The sequence below is a fragment of the Nomascus leucogenys genome, chromosome 12 (genome assembly GCF_006542625.1).
Source record: "Nomascus leucogenys isolate Asia chromosome 12, Asia_NLE_v1, whole genome shotgun sequence".
NCBI lineage: Eukaryota > Metazoa > Chordata > Mammalia > Primates > Hylobatidae > Nomascus > Nomascus leucogenys.
The window spans coordinates 27,784,375-27,809,719 of NC_044392.1; the positions used below are offsets into that span (position 1 = coordinate 27,784,375).

Below are 25,345 nucleotides of genomic sequence, written 5' to 3' on the forward strand. Positions count from 1 at the left end.
GAGTAGGCAGTGGGTTTTTTTAAGATGTGACACCAAAAAGCACAAGGAACAAAAGAAAAAGATAAGTTGAACTTCATCAAAATTAAAAACTATGTTTCAAAGATAGGAACAATTGGCTGGGCACAGTGGCTCACGTCTGTAATCCCAGCACTGTGGGAGGCCAAGATGGATGGATCATTTGAGACCAGCCTAGGCAACATGGCAAAACCCCATCTCTACTGAAAATACAAAAAAAAAATTTTTTTGCTGGGTGTGGTGGCACATGCCTGTAGTCCCACCTGTCTGTGAGGCTGAGGTGGGAGCATCACCTGAGCCCAGGAGGCCAAGATGAGTGGATCGTTTGAGACCAGCCTAGGCAACATGGCAAAACCCCATCTCTACAGAAAATACAAAAAAAAAAAAATTACTGGGTGTGGTGGCACATGCCTGTATTCCCATCTGTCTGTGAGGCTGAGGTGGCAGCATCACCTGAGCCTGATCACCTGATCGAGGCTGCAGTGAGCCTGGATCGCAGCACTACGCTGTAGCTTGGGCAACAGAATGAGACCCTATCTCAAAAACAACAGCAACAACAAAAAACAAAGATACCAACAAGAAAGCAAAAAGAACAACCTACAGAATGTGAGAAAACAATTGTAAAATCCTATTTCTGATAAAGACTTATATGTAGAATATATAAGGAGCTCTTACAACTCAGTGATAAAAAGACAACCCAGTTTTTAAAATGGACAAAGATCTGAACAATCACCTCGTCAAATAGATTATACAGATGGCAAATTGGCAAAATGAAAAATAGCTCAGCAGTTTGTCTTTAAGTAATTGCAAATTAAAGCAAGTGAGATACCACTACACACAAAAATTAAACACAAATTAAAATGGCAAAATCCAAAACATTAGCAACACCAAATGCTGGTGAGGATATGGAGCAACAAAAACTCTCATCTTTTTGGAAATGAAAAATGGTATAGCTACTTTGAAAGACAGTTTGGCAGTTTCTTTATAAGCTTAACATAGTAGGTATTTACCCAGTTAACTTGAAAATTTATGTCTACACAGAAACCCTCACATGACTATTTATAACAACTTTATTCATGATTGCCAAAAAATGGAAGCAGTTGGGATATCTTTTAATAGGTGAATGGATAAACAGTGGTCTATCTATACAATGGCACATTGTATAAAATGAAATAATAAAAAGACATAGCTGTCAAGTCACAAAAAGACATAGACACATCTCAATGTATATCATTGCTAAGTGAAAGATACCAGTATGAAAAGGCCACATACTGTATGATTCCAATTATATCTATAAAAGGTAAACCATAGCAACAATAAAAGTATCAGTGATTGCCATGGATTCAGGAGTAGGGAGAGAGGATGGAATTGGTGAAACAGTATTTCTTAGGGCAGTAAAACTGTTCTTTATGATTCTGTAGTCGTGGCTATATGACACTCTGAATTTGTCAAAAACTGTAGAACTTTACAAAGATTATGGAAAACAATCTGAAGTATATGAAACAATTTCACTAAAGGGGTGGAGGAGAAAGGTAGATTGTGTAAGATTAAAGATAGGGAAAGATATTATCTATAAGCAGTGTACTCTAGTCTTTTCCCATGGGGGTACGAATTAATTCTGATACTGCTGTATGTATAATACATAATAAAATTGAACAGTTAAGTAAATGAATGGGAAATGGTTGGAGCCAGTTAACAGATAAACAAGGAGGAAGAGGTTAGAGTGATTCATGTGATAATGGATTGGAGTTGGAGGCATCAGTATGAACTCATTTTTAGCTTGATATGGATACAGATGGTTATATACAGAAATAGATATGTGTATATCTCAGGTTATTACAGTGACATATTTCCTTGCTCTGTCATCTAAGATGGCCTAGAAGGAACAACACCTCAATAATAATGTGCATACATAGCATTCATATCTTGGTTTCTGATACCATTCTCCAATAAAAGGAACCAGAGTTCCTTGGAGAAATGGCTAATTCTAAGACTGGGACAGGAAATACACAAAATGAGTCTGGAGTAGCTTGTAGCACTGGAAAGTATAGAGAAGTATTCAAAACACACACAGACACATACACAGAGTAATGGGGGCTATATCAGAGGCACACAGGAGCCAACTGAAAGAGCTGTCAGTGGCCAAAGCTAGAACAGTTTGAACAACAAAATAAGTGGAATTGGATTATAACCCAGGTATAAGATAAATATCCTTGAGTCTACATGATAAAATTAAATGATCGAATAAATAAATCGAAGAAAGAAACAAATCTCCCATGCAGAATTCCAAATTAATTACATAGATATTCTGCTCTCAAGGATGTAGAATGTGTGTGGGCTACGCATAGTGACTCCTTCCAAAAAGTACAGTTTGGAAGGTGGGAGATTATGTAACTTTATAGTGGAGAAACCTGGTAAACACTGACTAAACCAGCTGATCAAATTTAACATCAGCAATAATAAGTTGTGTTGGTGGTGTGTAGCTTTGATATGATGTGATAAAAATGGCACTTTCCCCCTATGATCTTCCAAAAATCCATAACCCCACTATACTCATGAGAAAAATGACAGATCCCAGATCCCAGTTTAGGGGCATTCTACAACATACCAGACCAGTACTCCTCAAAACTGTCAAGGTCATTAAAACAAGAAAAGTCTGAGAAAGTGTCCAAGCCAAGAGGAGCTTAAAGAGATATTGCAGGGCCAGCACAGTGGCTCACACCTGTAATCCCAGCGCTTTGAGAGGCCAAGGTGGGCAGATCACTTGAGGCCAGGAGTTGGAGACCAGCCTGGCCAACAGTGAAATCCCATCTCTACTAAAAATACACAAAATCAGCTGGGTGTGGTGGCGCATGCCTGTAATCCCAGCTACTCAGGAGGCTGAGGCATGAGAATCTCTTGAACCTGGGAGGTGGAAGTTGCAGTGAGCCAAGATTGTGCCACTGTACTCCAACCTGGGCGACAGAGTGAGACTTTGTCTCAACTTTGAAAAAAAAAAAAAAAAAAAAAGGGAGAGACATGCAGGGAGAGAGGGAGGCCGAGGTGGGTGGATGGCTTGAGCCCAGGAATTCCAGGCCAGTCTGGGCAATGTAGTGGGACCTCCATCTCTACAAGAAAATACAAAATTAGCTGGGTGTGGTGGCGTGTGCCTATAGTCCTAGCTACTCAGGAGTCTGAGGTGGAGGATCACTTGAACCTGGGAGGCAGAGAGGTTGCAGTGAGCCCAGCTGCTGCCACTGCACTCCAGCCTGAGTGGCAGAGCGAGACTCTGTCTCTGAAGACTAAGTGTAATATGGTATCCTGGATGGGATCCTGAAACTGAGAAAGAACATTAGGTTCTAAGGATATCTGATTAACATATGGATTTTAGTTGTTAATTATGAATATGTTGATATTGGCTCATTAATTTTAACAAAGGTACCATACCAGTGTAAGATGTTAATAATAGGGGAAACTGTTAGCCGGGTGTGGTGGCTCGCTCCTGTAGTCCCAGCTACTTGGGAGGCTGAGGCAGAAGAATTGCTTGAACCCAGGAGGCGGAGGTTGCAGTGAGCCGAGATGGTGCCACTGCACTCCAGCCTGGGTGACAGAGAGAGACACCATCTCAAAAATAATAATAATAATAGGGGAAACCGAATACAGGATAATGAGAATTCTGTGTACTATCTTTGCTGTTTTTCTGTAAATCTAAAACTGTTCTACGAAATAAAGTTTACCAGGCAAAATGGGCAAAGGATTTGAATAGATATTCTTCCAGAGAAGATACACAAATGGATAATTAGCATATGAAAGGATGGTCAACATCATTAGCTATCAGGGAAATACAAATCAAAACCACAATGAAGTGGGAGGAAGGTAGGTGGAAAGAAGAGATAATTATCAAAGAATACAAAGCTTCAGTTAGACTGGAGGAATGCCTTTAGTGATCTATTGCACAGAATAGTGACTATAAATAGTAATACATTGTATGTTTCAAAACTGCTAAAAGAGTAGATTTTATTTAAAATCTACAAAAAAAAAGTGAGGTGATGGATTTGTTAATTAACCTGATTTAGTTATCTCACATCGTCACATTGTACCCCATAAATATATGCAATTATTATTAATTTAAATAAAATTTAGAAAAACCACAATGAATTACTACTTTCCACCCAAGAGGATAGCTATAATAAAATAGATAATAAGTAGAAGAATTATCTTCCTACATAAAATGTAGAAGAATTGGAACCCTTATACACTCCTGGTAGATATATAAAATGCTACTCTGCTTTTGGAAAATAGTTTGGCAGTTTTTCAAAAGGTTAAATACAGACTCCTAGATATATACCAAAGAGAAACAAAAACTTTTGTCTACACAAAAACTTGTACCCAGATGTTCATAGCAGCATTATTCATAATCGTCAAAAATAGAAACAACCCATATGTCTGTCAACTGATGTTTGTATAAATAAAAGTGTGATATATTTATACAATGGAATTTTATTCAGTGATGAAAATGAAGTACTGATACAACCTGGAAGACCCTTGAAAACATTGTTAAGTGAAAGAAGCAAGTCAGAAAAGACTATTTATAGTATTGATTTTGCTTATATAAAATGTCCAGAATAGGCAAATCCATAGAAAATAGATTCATCTTTCCAAAGGTTGGTGGATGGTTGGGAAGAAATAAGGGGTAATTGTTAAAAGGGTACTGTGTTTCTTTTTGGGGTGATGAAAAGGTTCTAAAGTTGATTGTGGTTATGTTTGCACAACTGTGAATATACTGAAAACCATGGAATTGTATATACTTTAAACCAGTCAGTTGTATGGTATGTGGATTATATCTTAATTAGGCTGTTAGATAAACAAAACAAAGGAATGCAAAGATACATGTTAATAGGAAAGATCTTTTGAAAGAATTCAGTAAATTTAGTGGGCGTTTTGATGTTACCAGTGTTAGCATTATGAGTGCATAAACTATACTAAATAAAACATTTAATTAATGAATTGAGCATTCATACAGATCTTTTCTTTTGGCCCCCAGGTCCCTGAGCAGCAGCCTATTACTTTGTGTAGTGGGGTTGAAGACACAAAGCATTATGAGGAAGCCAAGAAATGTGTAGAAGAATTAGCATTGTACTTAAAACCGCTCAGCAGTGCTAGAGGTAAGTTTTTGTTTCTTATTTAAAGAGTAAAATTGCTTTTTTAAATACTCAGTACATAATCCTATATATTATAAGTCCTGAGGAATTCCCAAAAAATCTAACTAGAGGTAAATTTGATGCAATTATCCATACTAAGTAAATGTCTACTAAAGAAACTTGTTACCATAAAAATTGTGAGCTATTAAGCAAATGTTAATGAAATTTACCTATTGTAAGCTAAACTCATTTTGTGCTAAATATCATTACACCAACCACATCAAATCGTGAATTTTGAGTTTATGTGATGATGGAAACATTATTCGATGATAATAAAAGCAAATATAGCTACTTACTTCAGAAGTGCTTTCCATCATTTGACTATTCTGAATGGTTTGCCTTCTATCCAGTTTTATATGCTATGCTATAGGCAGTATAATAAATATAGAAGTTGCCATTACTGCACAGAAAGGGCTTGCTATTTAGTTAGGAAAATAAGGTTAACCACTATGAAATAATTTACCAGAACTCTTAGGACCTCAAGATTTACATTATAAACTAATTATCAACATTGTCTAGTCCTTTTTTCTTTCTTCCTCTGTGATTAAAATGAGTAATGGTATATTTAATGTCATAATGAATGCTAAGTGCACATGAGATAACTCATGTATACATTTGTATACTTTAAAAATGTATACTTAAGTAAGCTTTACATGTGTGGTTTTATTTGTTGCTTATTTTAAATACTCTAGTAAGACCCAGAACTAGTCACATACCCACAAGTTAACCCAACAGAAGAATTGCTCCTGGACTTTAAAATTGCATTGTGAACCTAGGAATAACTTCTTTACTCTTTTAAAGGAGTGGGTCTGAACAGCACTACTCAGAGTGTTCTGAGTCGCCCAATGCAGAGGAAGCTTGTGACTCTAGTCCACTGTCAACTAGTAGAAGAAGAAGGCAGGATTCGTGCCATGAGGGCAGCTCGATCTTTAGGTGAACGAACAGTTACAGAGCTCATTCTCCAGCACCAGAATCCTCAGCAACTCTCTTCCAATCTTTGGGCAGCAGTAAGGGCTAGGGGATGCCAGTTCCTTGGACCAGGTACATAATTAACTTTTGGTATTTATTCTGCTGGTAATTCTAAAAGTGTGATGTAGGAATTATAAGTGATGTACAAAGCCTAGTTCTTTGCAGTATTTTATTGTTACCAAGTAATGTCTTGTTTGATGTTCATGGCTTGGGCAATTCCACGTAACTTAGTGGACTTACTAGGCGAACTTAGTGAACTTAGAACTTTTCTCTTAATGCCAAAAGTTGTTTCTTTTTAAAATTTTTTTATTTTTCCTTTTTTTCACACCTGTAGCAGGAAGTTCATTCATTTTGATAGAAGTTTTTCTTAAATGTATTAATCACTTATCTGTTTTCTTTATAAAATATATAGAATGTAATACAAAATTGCTCACAAAAATGGTGTAAAAGCATGTTGCTGGTTAATCTTAACTGTATTGCCAGTTAATTGAGTGAATAGCTGCAGAAATGGTTAAATATTCCCCTTCTAATAAATGGATTTATCTTATCTGTGTACTTGATAAATTTTGGTTTTGCCCAACTTTCCCTAGCAATGCAGGAGGAAGCTTTAAAGTTGGTTCTGCTGGCCTTAGAAGATGGTTCTGCTTTGTCAAGAAAAGTATTGGTTCTCTTTGTGGTGCAAAGATTGGAGCCACGGTTTCCTCAAGCCTCTAAAACTAGCATTGGGCATGTTGTTCAGCTCCTTTATAGAGCCTCCTGTTTCAAGGTATGAACCTACATTAAAGCTTAGCTTGAAAGGAAACATTGTTCTTTCCCCAAAGTTAAGCAGTAAAACTTTGAGTTTAATAAAGTTGCCTGTATCTTTTCAGAAAATTTCAGCAATTTTTCTTTATTCTTTTAAAGAATGTAGATGGTGTCTTATTATAGTTACATCCTATTATATTGAATTTTTGTATGTTTGATATTGAATAACATAGATCAAGTCAAGGTTTATCGATTTTTGTATTTCAAGAGACTAAGAAACTATATCAATTTCTTACCAAGACTGTGCAGAATTGGTCTGAAGAGAGAGTTATTGAAGCACAAATAAATTTTATTTATTTTTATTTTTTTGAGACAAAGTCTTGCTGTCGCCCAGGCTGGAGTGCAGTGCACGATCTCGGCTCACTGCAACTTCCACCTCCTGGGTTCAAGCGATTCTCCTGTCTCAGCCTCCCAAGTAGCTGGGGTTATAGGCAGGGCCACTGCGCCTGGCTACTTTTTGTATTTTTAGTAGAGACAGGGTTTCGCCATGTTGGCCAGGCTGGTCTCGAACTCCTGACCTCAGGTGATCTGCCCGCCTCAGCCTCCCAAAGTGCTGGGATTACAAGCGTGAGCCACCGCGTCCAGCCAAATAAATTTTATTCAGAGATTTTCTCCTAGTGTAATTCCACATATACAGTAATGAAGTTCCATTTGCCATTTCAGTTTATATGATAATGCTGGACATAGTCTCTTACCCCAAATTGAATAAGCACCGCCTCAAACATTGCTTCTCACTATGTATCATTTATTGTTCATCCAGTATTATTTTTCTGACTTTTTTTTGAGATGCAGTCTTGCTCTGTCGCCCAGGCTGGAGTGCAGTGGTATAGTCTTGGCTCACTGCATCCTCTGCCTTCTGGGTCAAGCAATTCTCCTGCCTCCAGCCTTCTAATCATAATCATGATTATTCTAGTCTAGCATCTCACACTTTACACTTTCTGGTAGTAGCCCATCCCACAAAACTCCATGGAGAATTAAGCCAGGTACAAATTAAATCATTTTTAGAATTACACAGCATCTGAAGCTCTACAGTCATCAGTCCCACCTAGCTCATTGTCAGGCAATCTCAAGAGTCATAATCCACATTTATGGAGAAGAAACATTGTTTTTCAGAATATAGAGTTGTATTAGTATTTTTTTCTTTTCAAAAATACATATACACACACATACACCTTAAACTGAATGTATATGTTAAAGTCTGTCAAATCTTTGGATTTCATTCCAGCACATACAGATTGACTATACAAAAATCCAAAATCCAAAACTTTTTGAACATCAACATGATGCTCACACACTCATTGGAGGATCTCAGATTTTCAGAGTAAGGATGCTCAAGTGGTTTAATGCAGATATTCTAAAATTTGAAAAAATCTGAAATCTGATAACACTTCTGGCCCAAGCATTTTGGCTAAGAGATTCTCAGCCTGTATTTATTCTTTCTGAAAGACCTATCCAGAAAATGTTGGCCTACATCCAACTTGACTCAGAATGGGATGATAACAATATACCTACCTCAGCAAGTTGAGGAGAAAGTATTTTGCAGGCAAATGGTATATTCATTTAATCTTGCTGTTGCTGCTAAATTTGTTACATTAAAAATTATATGTTCGTATAAAGCATAAACTCATTTTTTTGACTTCATTATGAGATTATTTGTGTCTTATTAGGTCACCAAACGTGATGAAGACTCTTCTTTGATGCAGCTGAAAGAAGAATTTAGAACCTATGAAGCTCTGCGGCGAGAGCATGACTCCCAGATAGTGCAGATTGCTATGGAAGCAGGCTTACGAATTGCACCAGACCAATGGTCCTCTTTGCTTTATGGAGACCAATCTCACAAATCTCATATGCAGTCCATTATTGACAAGGTAGGACCTTTTTTGTTCCTTATTCTTAGACTAATCTTGGCATTTTGGTAATTCATTTAACAAATGTATATTAAAGTGAATACTGTATAGCTTTTGTAAATTGTGTTTATAGCCAGTGTCATGTCATAACCAATCACATTATAATACCACTTTGTTCATTTAAAGATTTGATTAGTTTGTATTTTTTATTTTATGTATTATATGTTTTATTTTATTTTATTTTTACTAGAATCACAGAGATGAAGTCCAGCTCTAGAGACCACTCTACATTTAATTTAGAGAAATAGAGTCAAATAGTAAGAGTAACCTTAAAAAAAAAAAAATTTACTAAAATCTTAATATGTATCTAGTGGTTTTAAATAATTCATTTAATCCTCTCAACAGCCCCGTATTATCCATTTTAGACAAAGACAAAGGGAAGTTAATATGTTTTCCAGCATCACATAGATAATAAATGACAGAAGTGGATTTGAACTTGGCCATTCTCACTGTAGAGTACACTAACCTTTTACTAAACTATTCCTCCCCACCTTTTTTTTTTTTTTTCTATTTCTGAAGATAGAGTTCCTTGAATGGGTAATACAGTGAGAATTGGGAAATATGTTTTTTAAATGCTTGGTGTAGGGTGGGCACAGTGGCTCATGCCTGTAATCTCAGCACTTTGACAGGCCAAGGTGGGGGGATTGCTTGAGGCCAGGAGTTCAGGCACAGCCTGGGAAACATTGGGACACTCATCTCTACCAAAAAAAAAAAAAAAATAGCCAGATGTGGTGGTAGGCGCCTATAGTCTCAGCTACCTGGGAGGCTATGGTGGGAGAATCCCTTGAGCTCAGGAGTTTGAGGGTGCAATGAACTATGTTAGCACCTCAGCAACAGAGTGAGACCCTGTCTCTTTAGGGGGGAAAAAAAGGCGGTACATAATTTTCAGTTACAATGTAGGTTGTTTGCTCTGCCCTGTAAGTCTTCCCTGGATACCTTTAACCAGACTTTACCTGCAACTCTTAGGTTTGGACAGGAGCTTGTATCGGAAGTTTTGCAACTGATTTATAATTTACAGAAACGCTTAATGCTTAGTAATGATCTATTAGAGGAGTACCTTTCTACCTCTGAAGAGAAACTTGGCTTTTTTTTTTTTTTTTTTTTTTTTTTGAGACAGAGTCTCACCCTGTCACCCAGGCTGGAGTGCAATGGCATTATCTCGGTTCACTGCAATCTCTGTCTCCCAGGTTCAAGCGATTCTCCTGCCTCAGCCTCCCAAGTAGCTGGGATTACAGGCACGTGCTACCACGCCCAGTGAATTTTTTGTATCTTTAGTAGAGACGGGGTTTCACCATGTTGGCCAGGCTGGTTTCGAACTTCTAACATCGTGATCTGCCCACCACAGCCTCTCAAAGTGCTAGGATTACAGGCATAAGCCACCATGCCTGGCCTGGCTTGTCTTTTATAAAGATTCTACAAGGTGGTTAATCTTCCTGTCTGAACTGAACTGTGTAACTAGGTGTATATCCTGCAATAATTTTCTCACATCACGTGCAGTGCTTTGAATTTAATATCCAGAGACCTTTGTACAACAAGCTGGTAAACTTTGCAGTGTGTGTGATATTTTATAGAGCAATAGAACTTTCTGTAATCATGAAAATGTTCTGTGTATGCACTGTCCAATATGGTGATCACTAGTCACACACGGCCATTAAGCACTTGAAATGTGACTTTTGCAACCGATGAACTGAAATTTTTATTTCATTTAATTAACAAATTTAAATAGCCACATATTGCCAAGGTTACCATATTGGATAATACAAAAGCGAATTTATTAAAAGTGATGAGAAAAGCACTAATTCTAGTAAATTAATGGGGAGAGAAACAGGAATTAACAATTCACAAAGATGACTCATCAGTATATCTAATTGACGGTAGGCTGAATTGAGAGAGGTCTCACATTTGAAGAATGTGACAGCAGAGGCAATACAGTACACAATGTGCCAAGCTCTGGATGCAGAGAAGTACAGAATTTATTTGGGTAGCAAGTAATCTACTCTGGCCGAAGTGTAGGGTATATGGGAAGATAAAAATTAAATTTAATAAATCGCAAAAATGATTGTGATATAAATAATCTTTATAATTAAAGGATTATCTGACCTTTGGGAAAGTTAACATTTATCTTTTTTAAGTTGCAGACCCCAGCCTCTTTTGCACAGAGTGTTCAGGAACTAACAATTGCTCTCCAGCGGACTGGAGACCCAGCAAACTTGAACCGACTAAGACCCCATTTGGAGCTGTTAGCAAACATTGACCCTAGTCCAGGTAAACCCACGGGAAATTAATGGGCTATCTTATATGTGCCTTTCGTGCTACTCAATGATTCTTTAATTATCTTTTGTTATTCCTCTAGGGTTTCCCAAAGTAGTTACTCCAGATCTTTTTTACAGTATTTTAAGTTTCCATTTTAAATCTTTTCACTCTTTATCTCAGGTTAGTTCACTTTAATATTTATTTAATACTTTTTACACTGTTGCTCATTTCATCAGGAAAATAGATTTCTCTGGGCTTCTTTATGTTTCTTCTTTCTCCCGTCACAAAATTGTGTTGTATTTTACCATTCTTACCTCTTCCAAATCTTGTTTTTCTCATTTTTTTCTGTATTATGTATCCTTAGTTGCATTTCCTTGATCCTGTTTTTGCCGTCTCTGTGATATCTTGTTCCTTCAAATATCCTCTCTTGTATATCTTTACGTAGGCTTTTTCTGCTCCTTCTCCTTAACCTGAAAATATACCCAACCTTCATTTTTCAACTTATACTTACATCTAAGTTATTTTAGCTTCTCTGTGTTTATTCCTACTGCTGATCTGAAGCTCTCTTAATATTCGCTAGTAGATTCCCAGTCTCTGATTCCAGAAGCTTTGTCTTAGTTTTTAAATCACTCCCATTTGTTTTCAGCATTTGGATAATGTTGTTGAGCACTTTTTTGATATCTTTCTGTGATCCCATAGTTCTCTTCTGACCTGAGTGCTACTTCTGTCTTATTTGTACCATGCTTTCCCCTCCTGCCCACTAAAGAGTAGGCAGGTTATGCTCTTGGAATTTTGTTTCCTCTACATGCTCTGATGGTGGTTATTCATTCTTAGCATCAGGTATTACCTTCGTGTAGAATACAGACTCCCAAATATCTCTATCACTATTATCTCTGCATCACTCCAGATACATCTCCCAGTGCTTGCTGAGATTCCCCATCATCTCCTCTGAGTGCTTCAAAGCAAGCTCATCATTACTTGATACTTGCTCTTCCTTTAATGTTTCCTCTTTCTGATAATGACCTCATTCTCTGAGGTATGTAAGTTTAAAACCTTAATGTTTTGTCTTGCCTCATCTTTTCCTTTCACTTGTTCTACATACTGTTTCATACAATACGATTTATCTGTTCTTCTTTCACAATATCCCTGTATCCCCTGCTTATAATTACTTCCTTTGAGAGCCTCCTTTTCCCTGAGACTGAATGTCTTCCAAGTTCCTCTACTCTGAGTTCCTCCAATCCAGTCTACTTACTGCTGTAAAAGAAATCACATCTCTGGCCGGGCACAGTGGCTTACGCCTGTAATCCCAGCACTTTGGGAGGCCGAGGCGGGTGGATCACGAGGTCAGGAGATCGAGACCATCCTGGCTAACGCGGTGAAACCCCGGCTCTACTAAAAATACAAAAAAAATTAGCCGGGCATGGTGGCGGGCGCCTGTAGTCCCAGCTACTTGGGAGGCTGAGGCAGGAGAGTGGTGTGAACCCGGGCAGCAGAGCTTGCAGTGAGCCAACACTGCGCCACTGCACTCCAGCCTGGGTGACAGAGCGAGACTCTGTCTCAAAAAAAAAAAAGAAATCACATCCCTGATCTTGCTTCCACACTCATAAACTTTCATTGTTTGTAGAATTGCTTACGGAATAAGGTTTGACACTCTTGACTATGGCATTCAGAACCCTCTTAGTTTTTTATCAGCCTGCTTTTATAGATTTGCTCCCAAAATTGATTAGTAAACCAGATCAATGTTACTAGAATATATAGTGATTTTTTTCCCTGACTGCTGTGCTTTGATCATCCTGAGCAGTCAAAAGAGAACATCCATAAGTTCCTAAACCATTTTTGACCCCGTTTCTCATCTACCTACCACTTCATTTCTTTTTTTGGCACTCTGTTGAACTCAACTCCAGTCAGGCATGTATCTCCACTGCTCTATCCAAACTTACTTTGTCAAGATCATAAATTACTTCCATGTAGCTAATTCCAAAAGTCAGTTCTCAGTTCTTACTCTACTTGATTTAGCAGCATTTAACTTTTTTTTTTTTTTTTTTGGAGACACAGTTTCACTCTGTCCCCCAGGCTGGAGTGCAATGGCAAGATCTCGATTCACTGCAACCTCTGCCTCCCAGGTTCAAGCAATTCTTGTCCTGAGTAGCTAGGATTACAGGCATGCACCACCACATCCAGCTAATTTATTATTATTATTTATTTTTAGTATCTTTAGTAGAAACAGGGTTTCACCATGTTGGCCAGGCTGTTCTCAAACTCCTGAACTCAGGTGACCCGCCTGCCTCAACCTTCCAAAGTGCTAGGATTACAGGCATGAGCCACCATGCATGGCCATTGTTCTGTACTCTCTCTTCCTTGAAATGCTTTTTTCTTGGCTTCTAGGTTACTAATTCTCTTCTTACTTTATTGGACTCTCCTCAGCGTCCTCTGCTTTCTCATCTCCATATCCTGTACTCTTTGGAGTGTTCTTAGAGTTTAATCCTATACCTGTTTCCTAGATAATCTTATCTATCCCATAGCTTCAAATATAATTTATGTAACTCACAAATTTACTGTATTTTTATCAGTTCTGAGGTTCATAATTATTTCAGATCTTAGCATTTCTGAAATTGGAATGCATTTGTTTGAAGACATAATTAACAACCTTTTTTTTCTTTGTTGGCACATAAAGTAATATGTATTACAATTGATAGTCTTTTAGAGTTTGAAATATATATCCAGCCCATGCCTTTTTCCTGAACTTGTATATAAAACTGTTTTCTTGGCCGGGTGCAGTGGCTCATGCCTGTAATCCCAACACTTTGGGAGGCCAAGGTGGGCGGATCACAAGGTCAAGAGATCGAGATCATCCTGGCCAACATGGTGAAACCCCGTCTCTACTAAAAATACAAAAACTAGCTGGGCGTGGTGGCGGGCGCCTTTAGTCCCAGCTACTTGGGAGGCTGAGACAGGAGAATCGCTTGAACCCAGAAGGTGGAGGCTGCAGTGAGCAGAGATCATGCCACTGCACTCCAGCCTGATGACAGAGCGAGACTCCATAAAAAAAAAAACAACAAAAAAAAACTGCTTTCTCAGCATCTATCATCTTATATCTGATAAGCATTTCAAACTGAATCTGTCTAAAAATGAGCTCTCCCCTGCCATCCTGTTTGTGGCAACTCTATCATTCCAGTTGCTTAGTCCAAAAACCTCAACTCTTCTTTCTCTCATAATGTATATCTGATCCATTAGCAAATTCTGTAGGCCCTACCTTTAAAATCCATCCAGAATCCATCTACCTTCACTGCTGCCATCCCCATTTCTCAGGGGATTATGGAATAGCCTCCTGTTGTCCGTCTGATTTTAACAAAAGAGCTGGAGTGACCCCGTCACCCTCTGCTCATAAATTCTCCTGTGGCTTTCTATCACTCAGAGTAAAAGCCAAAATCTTTCCCATGATCTATAGGGCCTCGTGGTCTGGTCTTTCATTACCTCTCTCAAACCTCATTTCCTACCCTTTTTTTCACTTAATTCCCTCCTCTCTGATTCCACCTCCATGCAACATGCCAGGCACACTTCTTACATCAAGGACTTTGCACTTACTCTTTCCTCTAACTTGGATGTTTTTCCCTTGGTATATTATTCTGCATGTCAAGAAGAATTAGTTACAGAATATTCTTTGATTATAGGGCCTTTTGTAGTTTTTGTGGTGTGTTGTATGGAAACATACATATAGCTGTATTGAACATTGTACAAAACAAATATTAGAAGATAATTTATATATTTGAAAGTCTCCAGTAGGCACACTTAAACCCTTCTTTCAGGTCTTTAATGAAATGTAACCTTCTCAAGGAGGACTTTTCTGGCCTCTGTCTAAATTTTTTTTTTTTTTTGAGACAGCGTCTCCCTCTGTTGACCAGGCTGGAGTGCAGTGGTGCGATCTCAGCTCACTGCAACCTCCGCCTCCCAGGTTGAAGTGATTCTCCTACCTCAGCTTCCCGAGTAGCTGGGACTACAGGTGTATGCCACCATGCCCAGCTAATTTTTTTGTATTTGTAGTAGAGCGCAGTGGCTCATGCCTGTAATCCCAGCACTTCGGAAGGCCAAGACGGGTGGATTGCCTCTGTCTAAAAGTTTACGCATTGGCCCCACTTCTCTTCTTAGCTCTGTTTTTTCAATTCAACATTATCTAAATACTACTCTATATTTTGCTTATTTGTCTTGGTTATTATCTGGCTCTTCTCCTTGAATATAATGGGGATTTTTGTTTTAATCACTATTGCTTACCCAACAGCTAGAACAATAACTCAGATTTAGCAAGTGTTCCAAAAACTACTTTTTTGAATACTTGTTTTCTTCACCTTTTTTCCTTTTCAGATTCCATGTGTCCATCAAAGCCCGGTTCAAATGCCATCCCCTAGAATTCTTTCAGGGTGTCTGAGCAAGAAGTTATCTCTACGTCTCTCTTCTTGTTTCATTTTATCTATTTCTTTTAAAGGATATATTTAGCCTTATAGTTAATTTTTCTTTTATAAATCATAGTGCTGGCACTGGGCAAATACCTACTAAATGAAGACATGTAGCAGAGTTGCTTTATATAATAGCTCTTCTATTAAACTTTTTTTTTTTTTTTTTTGAGACGGAGTTTTCGCTCTGTCACCAGGATGGAGTGCAGTGGTGCGATCTCGGCTCACTGCAACCTCTGCCTCCTGGGTTCAGGCGATTCTCCTGCCTCAGCCTCCCAAGTAGCTGGGACTATAGGCGCATGCCACCGTGCCTGGGTAATTTTTGTGTTTTTAGTAGAGACGGGGTTTCACAATGCTGGCCAGGATGGTCTCCATCTCTTGATCTTGTGATCCGCCCACCTCGGCCTCCAAAAGTGCTGAGATTACAGGCCTGAGCCACTGTGCCCAGCTTATTAAACTTTTTAAGCTTTTTGTTTACCAAAACTTGATTTATATAAAAGTTAAAAATAAACATGCAGATTGACTAACTATAGGCAGTCCTCAGTTTTGTTTAGTCCACACAGTGTTGGTCTGAGCAATGGTCTAAATTTCTTAGATGCCAACATTTTAAAACTGGGAAATTTTTATTTAAAAATCTCAAGTTTCAGGTTTCCCTGGGAAACAGTGAATGTATCTGGCAGTGCCAGCCTTGTATCATCACATAACAACAATCATCTAAAGCTGAGTTATAACCATACTCTTAGATGAGGGACATGCTCTCCAGTTCAGCAGTCCCTGTCACTTGTTGTCTCCTCAACACTAAGAGTCTAATGACAGTTACCACTATTGTGTGGCCTATTTACCTCTTTCATGTTACCTTTCTTGTTCCTATGGTTATTTCAGTTTGCAACCCCAGCTTTGAAAGAATATGTCCATTCCTTTAAAATGATGGTTAGGTGAATAACCTATTATCTAAAAAGCTAAGGTGTGAAGCTTGATTTCACTGAAATGTTGTCAACTAACTCTTTTATTAATTTGATATTAGGGAAAATATTGAGTAACATTAGAGTTTAAAACATTATCATTGGTTGTATAGATGCTCCTCCTCCTACTTGGGAACAGCTGGAAAATGGGCTGGTTGCTGTGCGTACAGTGGTACATGGGCTGGTTGATTATATCCAGAACCACAGCAAAAAAGGAGCAGATCAGCAGCAGGTAAGGAAGCTGTTTAAAACTTAGAGTTACCCCACTGTGGATATGCCTTAAAACTATAGGTAAACCACTGTGGGTATACCTACAGATACAAAGCCAAAAAGATGACATGAATATTTTGAGACTCTGACTATAGAAACTATAAATTACCTTGGCATGGTTAACAGTTTACTGCATTAGGCTGGTAATTTTATCTGACAATATTGACATTAAGTAATCCTTATTGATCTGATGTCATGCTAGGGTCAGTCTTCACATTGGATGTGGCAGCATTTGATGGAGAAAATGGATTCAGTGCTGAAGTTTATTCCATTTATATAAGATTATTATTCTCTTTAGTTTGTTTAACATTTTGGTTTGACAATAAGTATCACTTTTTAGTGCTAATACTGTGTCTTTCCAATGCTGTTCAAATTTCTATATATTTTCTTATTAATATTTTAAGATTTTTTTCATTCATAATGTCTGTTATGCCATTGGGCCAAATTTCCCTCAAAGTTTTTAGATGAAATACGACTGTAGAATATAATAACTTCTTATAGCTAGAGTTTTAAATTTTATTCCCAGTAATTTTATTTTGCTCTCAGGATTTATATTAGGTTTATTAGATCTTTTATTTTGCAGTAGTAAGCCTGTGAACGTAAAACTCTTAATTTACCTGGTTCAGGTAAATATCAATAGATTACTCAGTATTCCTTTTTGCTTAAGAGGCAAGAAATATAAAAATTATCCTGCTAAGTAAAATAATCTGGATATGATTTTCCTAACCTGTCTAACACAGGTCAAAGCTTTATTTATGAATAGGCATAAAAGAAAGGAGAACCTACAGTTTTTAACTCTCTGTTTCATTGGACATCTTGAAGAAAATAACAAACGTAATGAGACTAACCTTTAAAATCTGCCATGTAGTGATAAAATACACTAAATTTCGTCCAATTTAGTGTTGTGTCTCATATTTCATTAACTTTCAAATCCATCCTCCTGCCTTATCCTTGAATTGTAAATAATAAGTGTCATTTGTACTTTTGGAACTATTTTAAGTTCTTCGTGTATTATTCTGCATGTCAAGAAGAATTAGTTACAGAATATTCTTTGATTATAGGGCCTTTTGTAGTTTTTGTGGTATGTTGTATAGAAACATACATATAGCTATATTGAACATTGTACAAAACAAATATTAGAAGATAATTATATATTTGAAAGTCTTAAACTACAGTGGTTTGTTTTTTCATTATAAAATGAGGAAATGGGCTGGGCACAGTGGCTCACACCTGTAATCCCAAGCACTTTGGGAGGCTGAGGCAGGCGGATCATCTGGGGTCAGGAGTTTGAGACCAGCCTGGCTAACATGGTGAAACCCTGTCTCCACTAAAGATACAAAAATTAGCCAGGTGCAGTGGTGGACACCTGTAATCTCAGCTATTTGGGAGGCTGAGGCAGGAGAATCGCTTGAGCCAGGGAGGCAGAAGTTGCAATGAGCCAAGATTGCACCACTGCCCTCCAGCCTGGGCAACAGAGTAAGACTCCTTCTCAAAAAAAAAAAAAAGTGGAAATGAGATCATAGTGCCCCCATGAGCTTTCTTTTTCCATATAAAACAAGTATAAGAATGCCTATGAGATTAAAGAATTTATATGATGCTACTTGTTTGAGAATTAATATCAACATATCAGAAAAATTAGGACTACCTTCTTTGTTTTTGCTTTATTTATATTTGGACTTTGAAACTTCAGACAGAAGGGCACTTTTGCTCTTGGTAATCTAAATAAATATGTGAATTATTTATCTAGATTATCAAGATCCTAAAATGACAACACAAAATTTATGTTTTTTTTTGTGGGGGTTATTACACATCTAATGTTTTGATTTTGGTTTTAGCCTCCACAGCATAGCAAATACAAAACATACATGTGTCGAGATATGAAGCAGAGAGGAGGATGCCCTCGTGGGGCCAGCTGTACATTTGCACACTCACAGGAGGAACTGGAAAAGTAAGTGTGAAAGTCAGGAGACTTTGGAATAAGGTATAAGTGGAATAATTTGCCGACATACAGAAATACAGAAAGAGTAGTTGCTTTATCTTAAACAAATAGGACATTTTTAGAATGTAACACAGCTTGAACATTCCTATTCTGAAAATCGGAAATGCTTCAAAATCCAAAAATGCTTGAAAGCCAACTTGACACCACAAGTTGAAAATTCCACACCTGACCTTGTGATGGATAGCAGTCAAAACTTCATGCACAAAATTATTTAAAATGTATAAAATTACTTTCAGACTATGTGTAAAAGATGTATATGAAATATAAATGAATTTTGTGTTATATATTTGGGTCTTATTCCCAAGACATCTCCTTATGTATATGCAAATATTGCAAAATCCAAGACGAATCCAAAACTTGAAACACTTCTGGTCTCAAGCATTTCAGGTAAGAGATATTCAACCTGTACATAATTTTTAAAAATGAAAAGCAGTTTCTTCAGTTTTTATTGCATCATGCCTATAGATAGGAAACTATTTTATGATTAGCTAAATCTAAAAGTGGGTCATTTTCACTACAAAAAATTAAAATTCTAATAATTTTAATCAATTTTAATTTAACTAATTGCATAATGTATTTCCAGTGGAAAATTTTGCCCTTGGCTCAGTTTAACAGATTCTTTTAAACTTCAAGGACAAGATAATTTCAGGGATGTTAAATTTTTCAGCTCATTGAAGAAAGAAAGGAAAAGCCTCTTAATTTTTTTATTTTTATATTTTATTTTATTTTTTAAAAATAGAGACAGAGTCTCCCTATGTTGCCCAGGCTGGTCTCAAACTCCTGCGCTTAAGGGAGCCTCCTGCCTTGGCCTCCCAAAGTGCTAGGATTACAGGCAGGAGCCACCACACCCACCACCTCTTAATTTATTTATAAATCCAATGTAACACTTTCATTAAATTTGACAAAGATAACACAATTAAAACTGCAAATCTATCGCACGTGTTAATATTAAAAATCTCAAAAATTTAAATATAATTCAGTAATACATTACAATAGATGCCATGTCTATGGGCATAACACCCTGAATCCACCTGAGCTCATCTGATCTCGGAAGCTAAGCATGGTCAGGCCCAGTTAGTAGTACTTGGATGGGAGACTACCTGGGAATATTGGGTGCTGTAGTTTTTTTTTTTTTTTTTAATATAAATAATATAATTTTTTTTAAAGAAAAGAAAATAGATGCCATGAGTCTGCAAAAGTAGTACAATATACTTCTCACAACTTAGAAAATAACATGATAATGTCCAAAAAATGCCAAAGACTTTTGAATAAAATTGAATGTCAATTAAAAATCAAATTCCAGCCAGGCGCCAGTGGCTCACACCCGTAACCCCAGCACTTTGGGAGGCTGAGGCAGGCGAATCACAAGGTCAAGAGATTGAGACCATCCTGGCCAACATTGTGAAACCCCGTCTCTCCTAAAAATACAAAAATTAGCTGGGTGTGGTGGCATGCGCCTGTAGACCCAGCTACTTGGGAGGCTGAGGCAGGAGAATTGCTTGAACCCTGGAGGTGGAGGTTGCAGTGAGCCGAGATTGCGCCATTGCACTCCAGCCTGAATGACAGTGCGAGACTCTGTCTCCAAAAAAAAAAAAAAAAAAATCAAAATTCCTTAATACAACAGAAATATCATACTTTCTCAGCATGGTAACAAATTATATTGTAAATCAGAAGCCAACATAATAGTATGATGCTTAATTAGTAAAATATTCAATTCACTCTCTTTAAAGTCAAGGATAAAGCAAAATTTTCTGCTAGTAATTAGTAGTAAAATTTTCTACCACTGTTATTTAACATTGTGGAAGTAGTAGCTAATGTATGTAAGAAAGAATAAAATAGCCATAAAATTATTGGGAAAAATTTTAGTTCTAGAAACAAAAGAAATGAGAATTTAGTAAGATGGCAAATTTTAAAAATCACAAAAATGAATTGCCCTCATGTAAACTAAAAAGAGAAACATAACCAATTTAAAAATAAGTTAAAATTAAGGATCTCTTCCAGGGTATATATAAATTGAACCAATAAATTACCTAGGAACATAAGAGAAATATTGAGTAAACATACTGTGTTCTTGGATAAGGTTTGACGCTATAAAAGTTTCATTTTCCCATAAACAACAAATTCCAAGAAATCCTAATTTAAATCTCACCATGATAATGTTAAGATCCTATCAAAAATTCACTTGTAAAGAATAAATAGGTACAAATAGCCAGGAAAATTCTGAAAATTCTGAAAAAGAAGTTTTCGACTGGAACTAGACTAATAACTATTAACCTGTATTATGGACTACAGTGAATAAAAGACTATAGCCTTTTGCGTAGGAATAGATAGATTAATGAAATGCAATAGAGAATCTAGGAGGAGTTTGAGATGCATATAGGAGCTTAGCATATGTGCTAAAAGGTGGCATTTCACATCAGTGACCAAATGAATGATGGAAAATAACTCACCTATTTGAAAAATAGAGCTGGATTCTTACCACAATCTTTATACTAAAATGAACTCTAGGTGTATAAGAGATTTAAATATTTAGGAAGGCAAGAAACTACAGAGTAGTAAGAGGGTTTTTGTTTGTTTTTAGTTATTAAATAAGGAAAGAAGGAAAGATTTTTTTTAAGAACTGCAACCCAGCATCCATAAAGGAAAAGATTGATACATTTGATTACATAAAAATTATAAAACTAAGATATGGTACAAATACAGTTTTTTATAAAAAACTTGATGAGGAAATGACATACAGAGGGCCGATACCCTAACATAAAATGAGCTCTTACAAATCTAAGCAGGAGAGGAACCAATAGATTTATGGATCATAAACATAGTTTACAGAAGAAATACTAATGGCCAATTATCCTGTGAAACTATGTTCAATCTCACTAGTTGTTAAAGAAATGCAAGTTAAAGCAACTTAGTATTTTTGGACTACCAAATTAACAAGACCAATACTACCCAGTATTTGATGAGGTTTTGAAAGACATTTTCCTTCATGATCAGTAGGACTTAAAACAGTTTTAGAGAGCAGTATGACAAAAATTTCTAATTTGCGTGCTCTTTGACCTCATTCTGCCTTTGCTTATTTGGTTATTCACACAAGGTGCAAGTACATGTTCATAAATATCTGTTACTTTTTTTTTTTTTTTTTTTTTTGAGACAGGGTCTCACTCTGTCTCCCAGGCTGGAGTGCAGTGATGCGATCATGGCCCACTGCAGCCTCGACTTCCAGGCTCCAATGATCCTCTCACCTCAGCCTCCTGAGAAGCTGGGACCACAGGTGCATGCCACCATGCCCAGCTAATTTTTGTATTTTTGGTAGAGACAGTTTTCCCGTGTTTCCCAGGCTATTCTTGAACTCCTAAGCTCAAGTGATCCACCCACCTCAGCCTCCCAAAGTGCTGAGATTACAGGCGTGAGCCACTGTGCCCAGCACATTATTTTAATAGCAAAAAAAACCCAACCAGCCTAAAATGAACTGACATAAAGGGATATCTAAGATTAGTAAGTGGAGGGAAAAATTAGCAGTAATATATGACTCAACTGCTGCAAATAATAATCTTATATGAATATAAAGCTAATGTATAAAGGAACAATTCCATATACTGATATACCAGACTTTCAACAATAATTATCCCCGAGGGATAGTTTTCTCCCCAACCTCAGAAATTTGTCAGTTGTGGGAAATGTGGAAAAATAGCATTATTACTCTGATGGGGTTTTATTTATTTTTTTATTTACTTTTTTTTGTTTTTTGAGACAGGGTCTCGCTCTGTCGCCCAGGCTGGAGTGCAGTGACACAATCTCTGCTCACTCACTGCAACCTCCGCCTCCCGGGCTCAAGCAATTCTCCTGTCTCAGCCTCCTGAGTAGCTGGGACTACAAGTGCCTGCCACCACACCTGGCTAATTTTTGTATTTTTAGTAGAGATGGGGTTTCACCATATTGGTCAGACTGGTCTCGACTCCTGACCTCAGGTGATCTGCCCGCCTCATCCTCCCAAAGTGCTGGGATTACAGGTGTGAGCCACCGTGCCAAGCTGAGGTTTTATTTTTGAAAATAAAAATGTATTAGCAGTTGTAAATGGACTTGCTTTCATTGTTGAGGAACAAAGATCCTGGAGTCTGATGGCTTATATTTTTTCCTTTGGTTAGATTTCAGAATCGATGTGCTTGTTGTACCACAGCATCTGTTTAAACTTAGGCAATTATTCTGTATTGGTTCCATTAACCTACTTTTAAAATAACTTTAATTTTGTATTGGCATACATAACATCAGCATCTCTGAAGCAGTTCTAATAAAAGTCACTATCCTTAATTGCTTAAAATTTTTTTTTGAAACAGGGTCTCACTGTGTTGCCCAGGCTGGAGTACAGTGGTGCAAACTTGGCTCACTGCAACCTCTGCCTCAGGCTCAAGTGATCCTCCCACCTCAGCCTCCCGAGTAGCTGGGACCACAGGCATGCACCACCACACCTGGTTAAGTTTTTATATTTTTGGTAAAGACAAGGTTTCACCATGTTGCTCAGGCTGGTCTCAAACTCCTGAGCTCAAGTGATTAGCCCACTTCAGCCTCCCAGAGTGCTGGGATTACTGGTGTGAGCCACAGTGCCTGGCTGCTTAAATTTTTTAACAGAGTAAATGATAAATGTTTCACAGTGCATACTGGCTTTGTTTTTCTTTTATTCCTAATTTTTAACATTGGCTCATTGTATCCCAAGGCATTTGAGGGAGAGCTGAAGTAAAATATTTCAGAAGCTGTCTTCTAAAGATTTTTCTACTAGCTTCTCCAATAAGTTTTAGAAATACAAATGTCCACAGAAATATATTATAGCAAAAATATTAATAGCATAATTTATAATATGACAAATGTTACTCTTTTTTTTGAGACAGAATCTCGCTCTATCGCCAGGCTGGAGTTCAGTGGTGTGATCTCGGCTCACTGCAACCACTGCTTCCCAGGCTCAAGCGATTCTCCTGCCTTAGTCACCCGAGTAGCTGGGACCACAGGCACATGCCACCACACCCAGCTAATTTTTGTATTTTTAGTAGAGACGGGGCTTCACCATGTTGGCCAGACCGGTCTCAATCTTAACCTTGTGATCCGCCCGCCTCGGCCTCCCAAAGTGCTGGGATTACAGGCGTGAGCCACAGCACCCGGCCTATGTTACACATTTTTATGAGGAATTTTATACTTAATATGTCTTGCTGCTAGAGATTTTATGCAAAATATACACACTGATAGAGTTAATGTTTCAAGAGAGAATATTTCTAAAAAATAATGTTAAGTACATTTTAGTTCTTGGTTTTGCTTTTATATTTGCTTTTTGATATGTGCCTATGCTTTTTATATAGATTTCGTAAAATGAACAAGCGCCTGGTTCCGAGAAGACCCTTGAGTGCCTCTTTGGGTCAACTTAATGAGGTGGGCCTGCCTTCAGCAGCTATCCTTCCAGATGAAGGTGCAGTGGATCTCCCTAGCAGAAAACCTCCTGCTCTGCCAAATGGAATTGTATCAACAGGGAATACAGTAACACAGCTTATTCCACGAGGAACAGACCCCAGCTATGATTCTAGTCTGAAACCAGGAAAAATAGATCATCTGAGCAGTAGTGCTCCTGGATCCCCTCCTGACCTGTACGTCATTTTTCCTAACTCTTATTTCAAAATTTCTTCTTCATAAAGTCGAAGGAAGATAGAATAATTAATGTTTGGGATTAAAAAAAAAAAAAAACATGATTTTTTTTTTTTTGGCCTTTATTTTGTTGCTTTTTTATTTCCCATGCTAGTGTTTTTTAAGAAACAATTAGCATAGCCAGGCATGGTGGCTCGTGCCTATAATCCCAGCACTTTGGGAGGCTGAGGTGGACGGGTCACTTGAGGCCAGGAGTTCGAGGCCAGCCTGGCCAACATAATGAAACCCATTTCTACTAAAAATACAAAAATTAGCCAGGCATGGTGGCACATGCCTGTAATCCCAGCTACTTGGGAGGCTGAGGCATGAGAATCGCTTGAACCTAGGAGGCGGAGGTTGCAGTGAGGCGAGATTGCATCACTGCACTCCAGCCTGGGCAACAGAGCCACAGAGTGAGACTCTGTCTCAAAAAATAAGAAAAGAAACAATTAACATAGGGGAAATAAGATTAAAAAATTGAAATTTTGTAGAAGGGAGGACTATTAGAATAAGTGAGTTTCCCAAATTGTAGCAATCTTTTTTACTTGTAACAATTTATGCACATGAGAAGTATTTTTTAAACAACTTCCATAATATTATTCCCTTAGGCTAGAATCTGTTCCTAAGAGTATTTCTGCCTTACCTGTGAATCCACATCCTATACCTCCAAGGGGGCCAGCAGATCTGCCTCCAATGCCTGTTACCAAACCACTTCAGATGGTACCTCGAGGTTCTCAGTTATATCCAGCACAACAGACAGATGTTTATTATCAGGATCCTCGAGGAACAGCTCCACCATTTGAACCAGCACCTTATCAGCAGGGTAACGATTTTTCATTTACATTGCTCACTTTTCTTAGGAATTATCAGAACT

General features: G+C 37.6%; 1 protein-coding gene across 3 annotated transcripts in view; it reads left to right on the forward strand.

Annotated features, from left to right (window-relative positions):
- The window catches only part of RC3H1 (ring finger and CCCH-type domains 1), a 92,321-nt gene that overhangs the window by 34,324 nt on the left and 32,652 nt on the right, over positions 1 to 25,345 (forward strand). For 2 of the 3 annotated variants that reach the window (XM_030823956.1, XM_004089809.3), the window contains exons 3-11: positions 5,039 to 5,159; positions 5,997 to 6,236; positions 6,755 to 6,930; positions 8,636 to 8,836; positions 11,008 to 11,140; positions 16,652 to 16,770; positions 18,644 to 18,756; positions 24,153 to 24,434; positions 25,080 to 25,294. In XM_030823956.1, coding sequence (XP_030679816.1) covers positions 5,039 to 5,159; positions 5,997 to 6,236; positions 6,755 to 6,930; positions 8,636 to 8,836; positions 11,008 to 11,140; positions 16,652 to 16,770; positions 18,644 to 18,756; positions 24,153 to 24,434; positions 25,080 to 25,294 — 1,600 coding nt within the window. The remainder of the gene's footprint in view (positions 1 to 5,038; positions 5,160 to 5,996; positions 6,237 to 6,754; positions 6,931 to 8,635; positions 8,837 to 11,007; positions 11,141 to 16,651; positions 16,771 to 18,643; positions 18,757 to 24,152; positions 24,435 to 25,079; positions 25,295 to 25,345) is intronic. The other variant, XM_030823957.1, reaches the window with a different exon arrangement.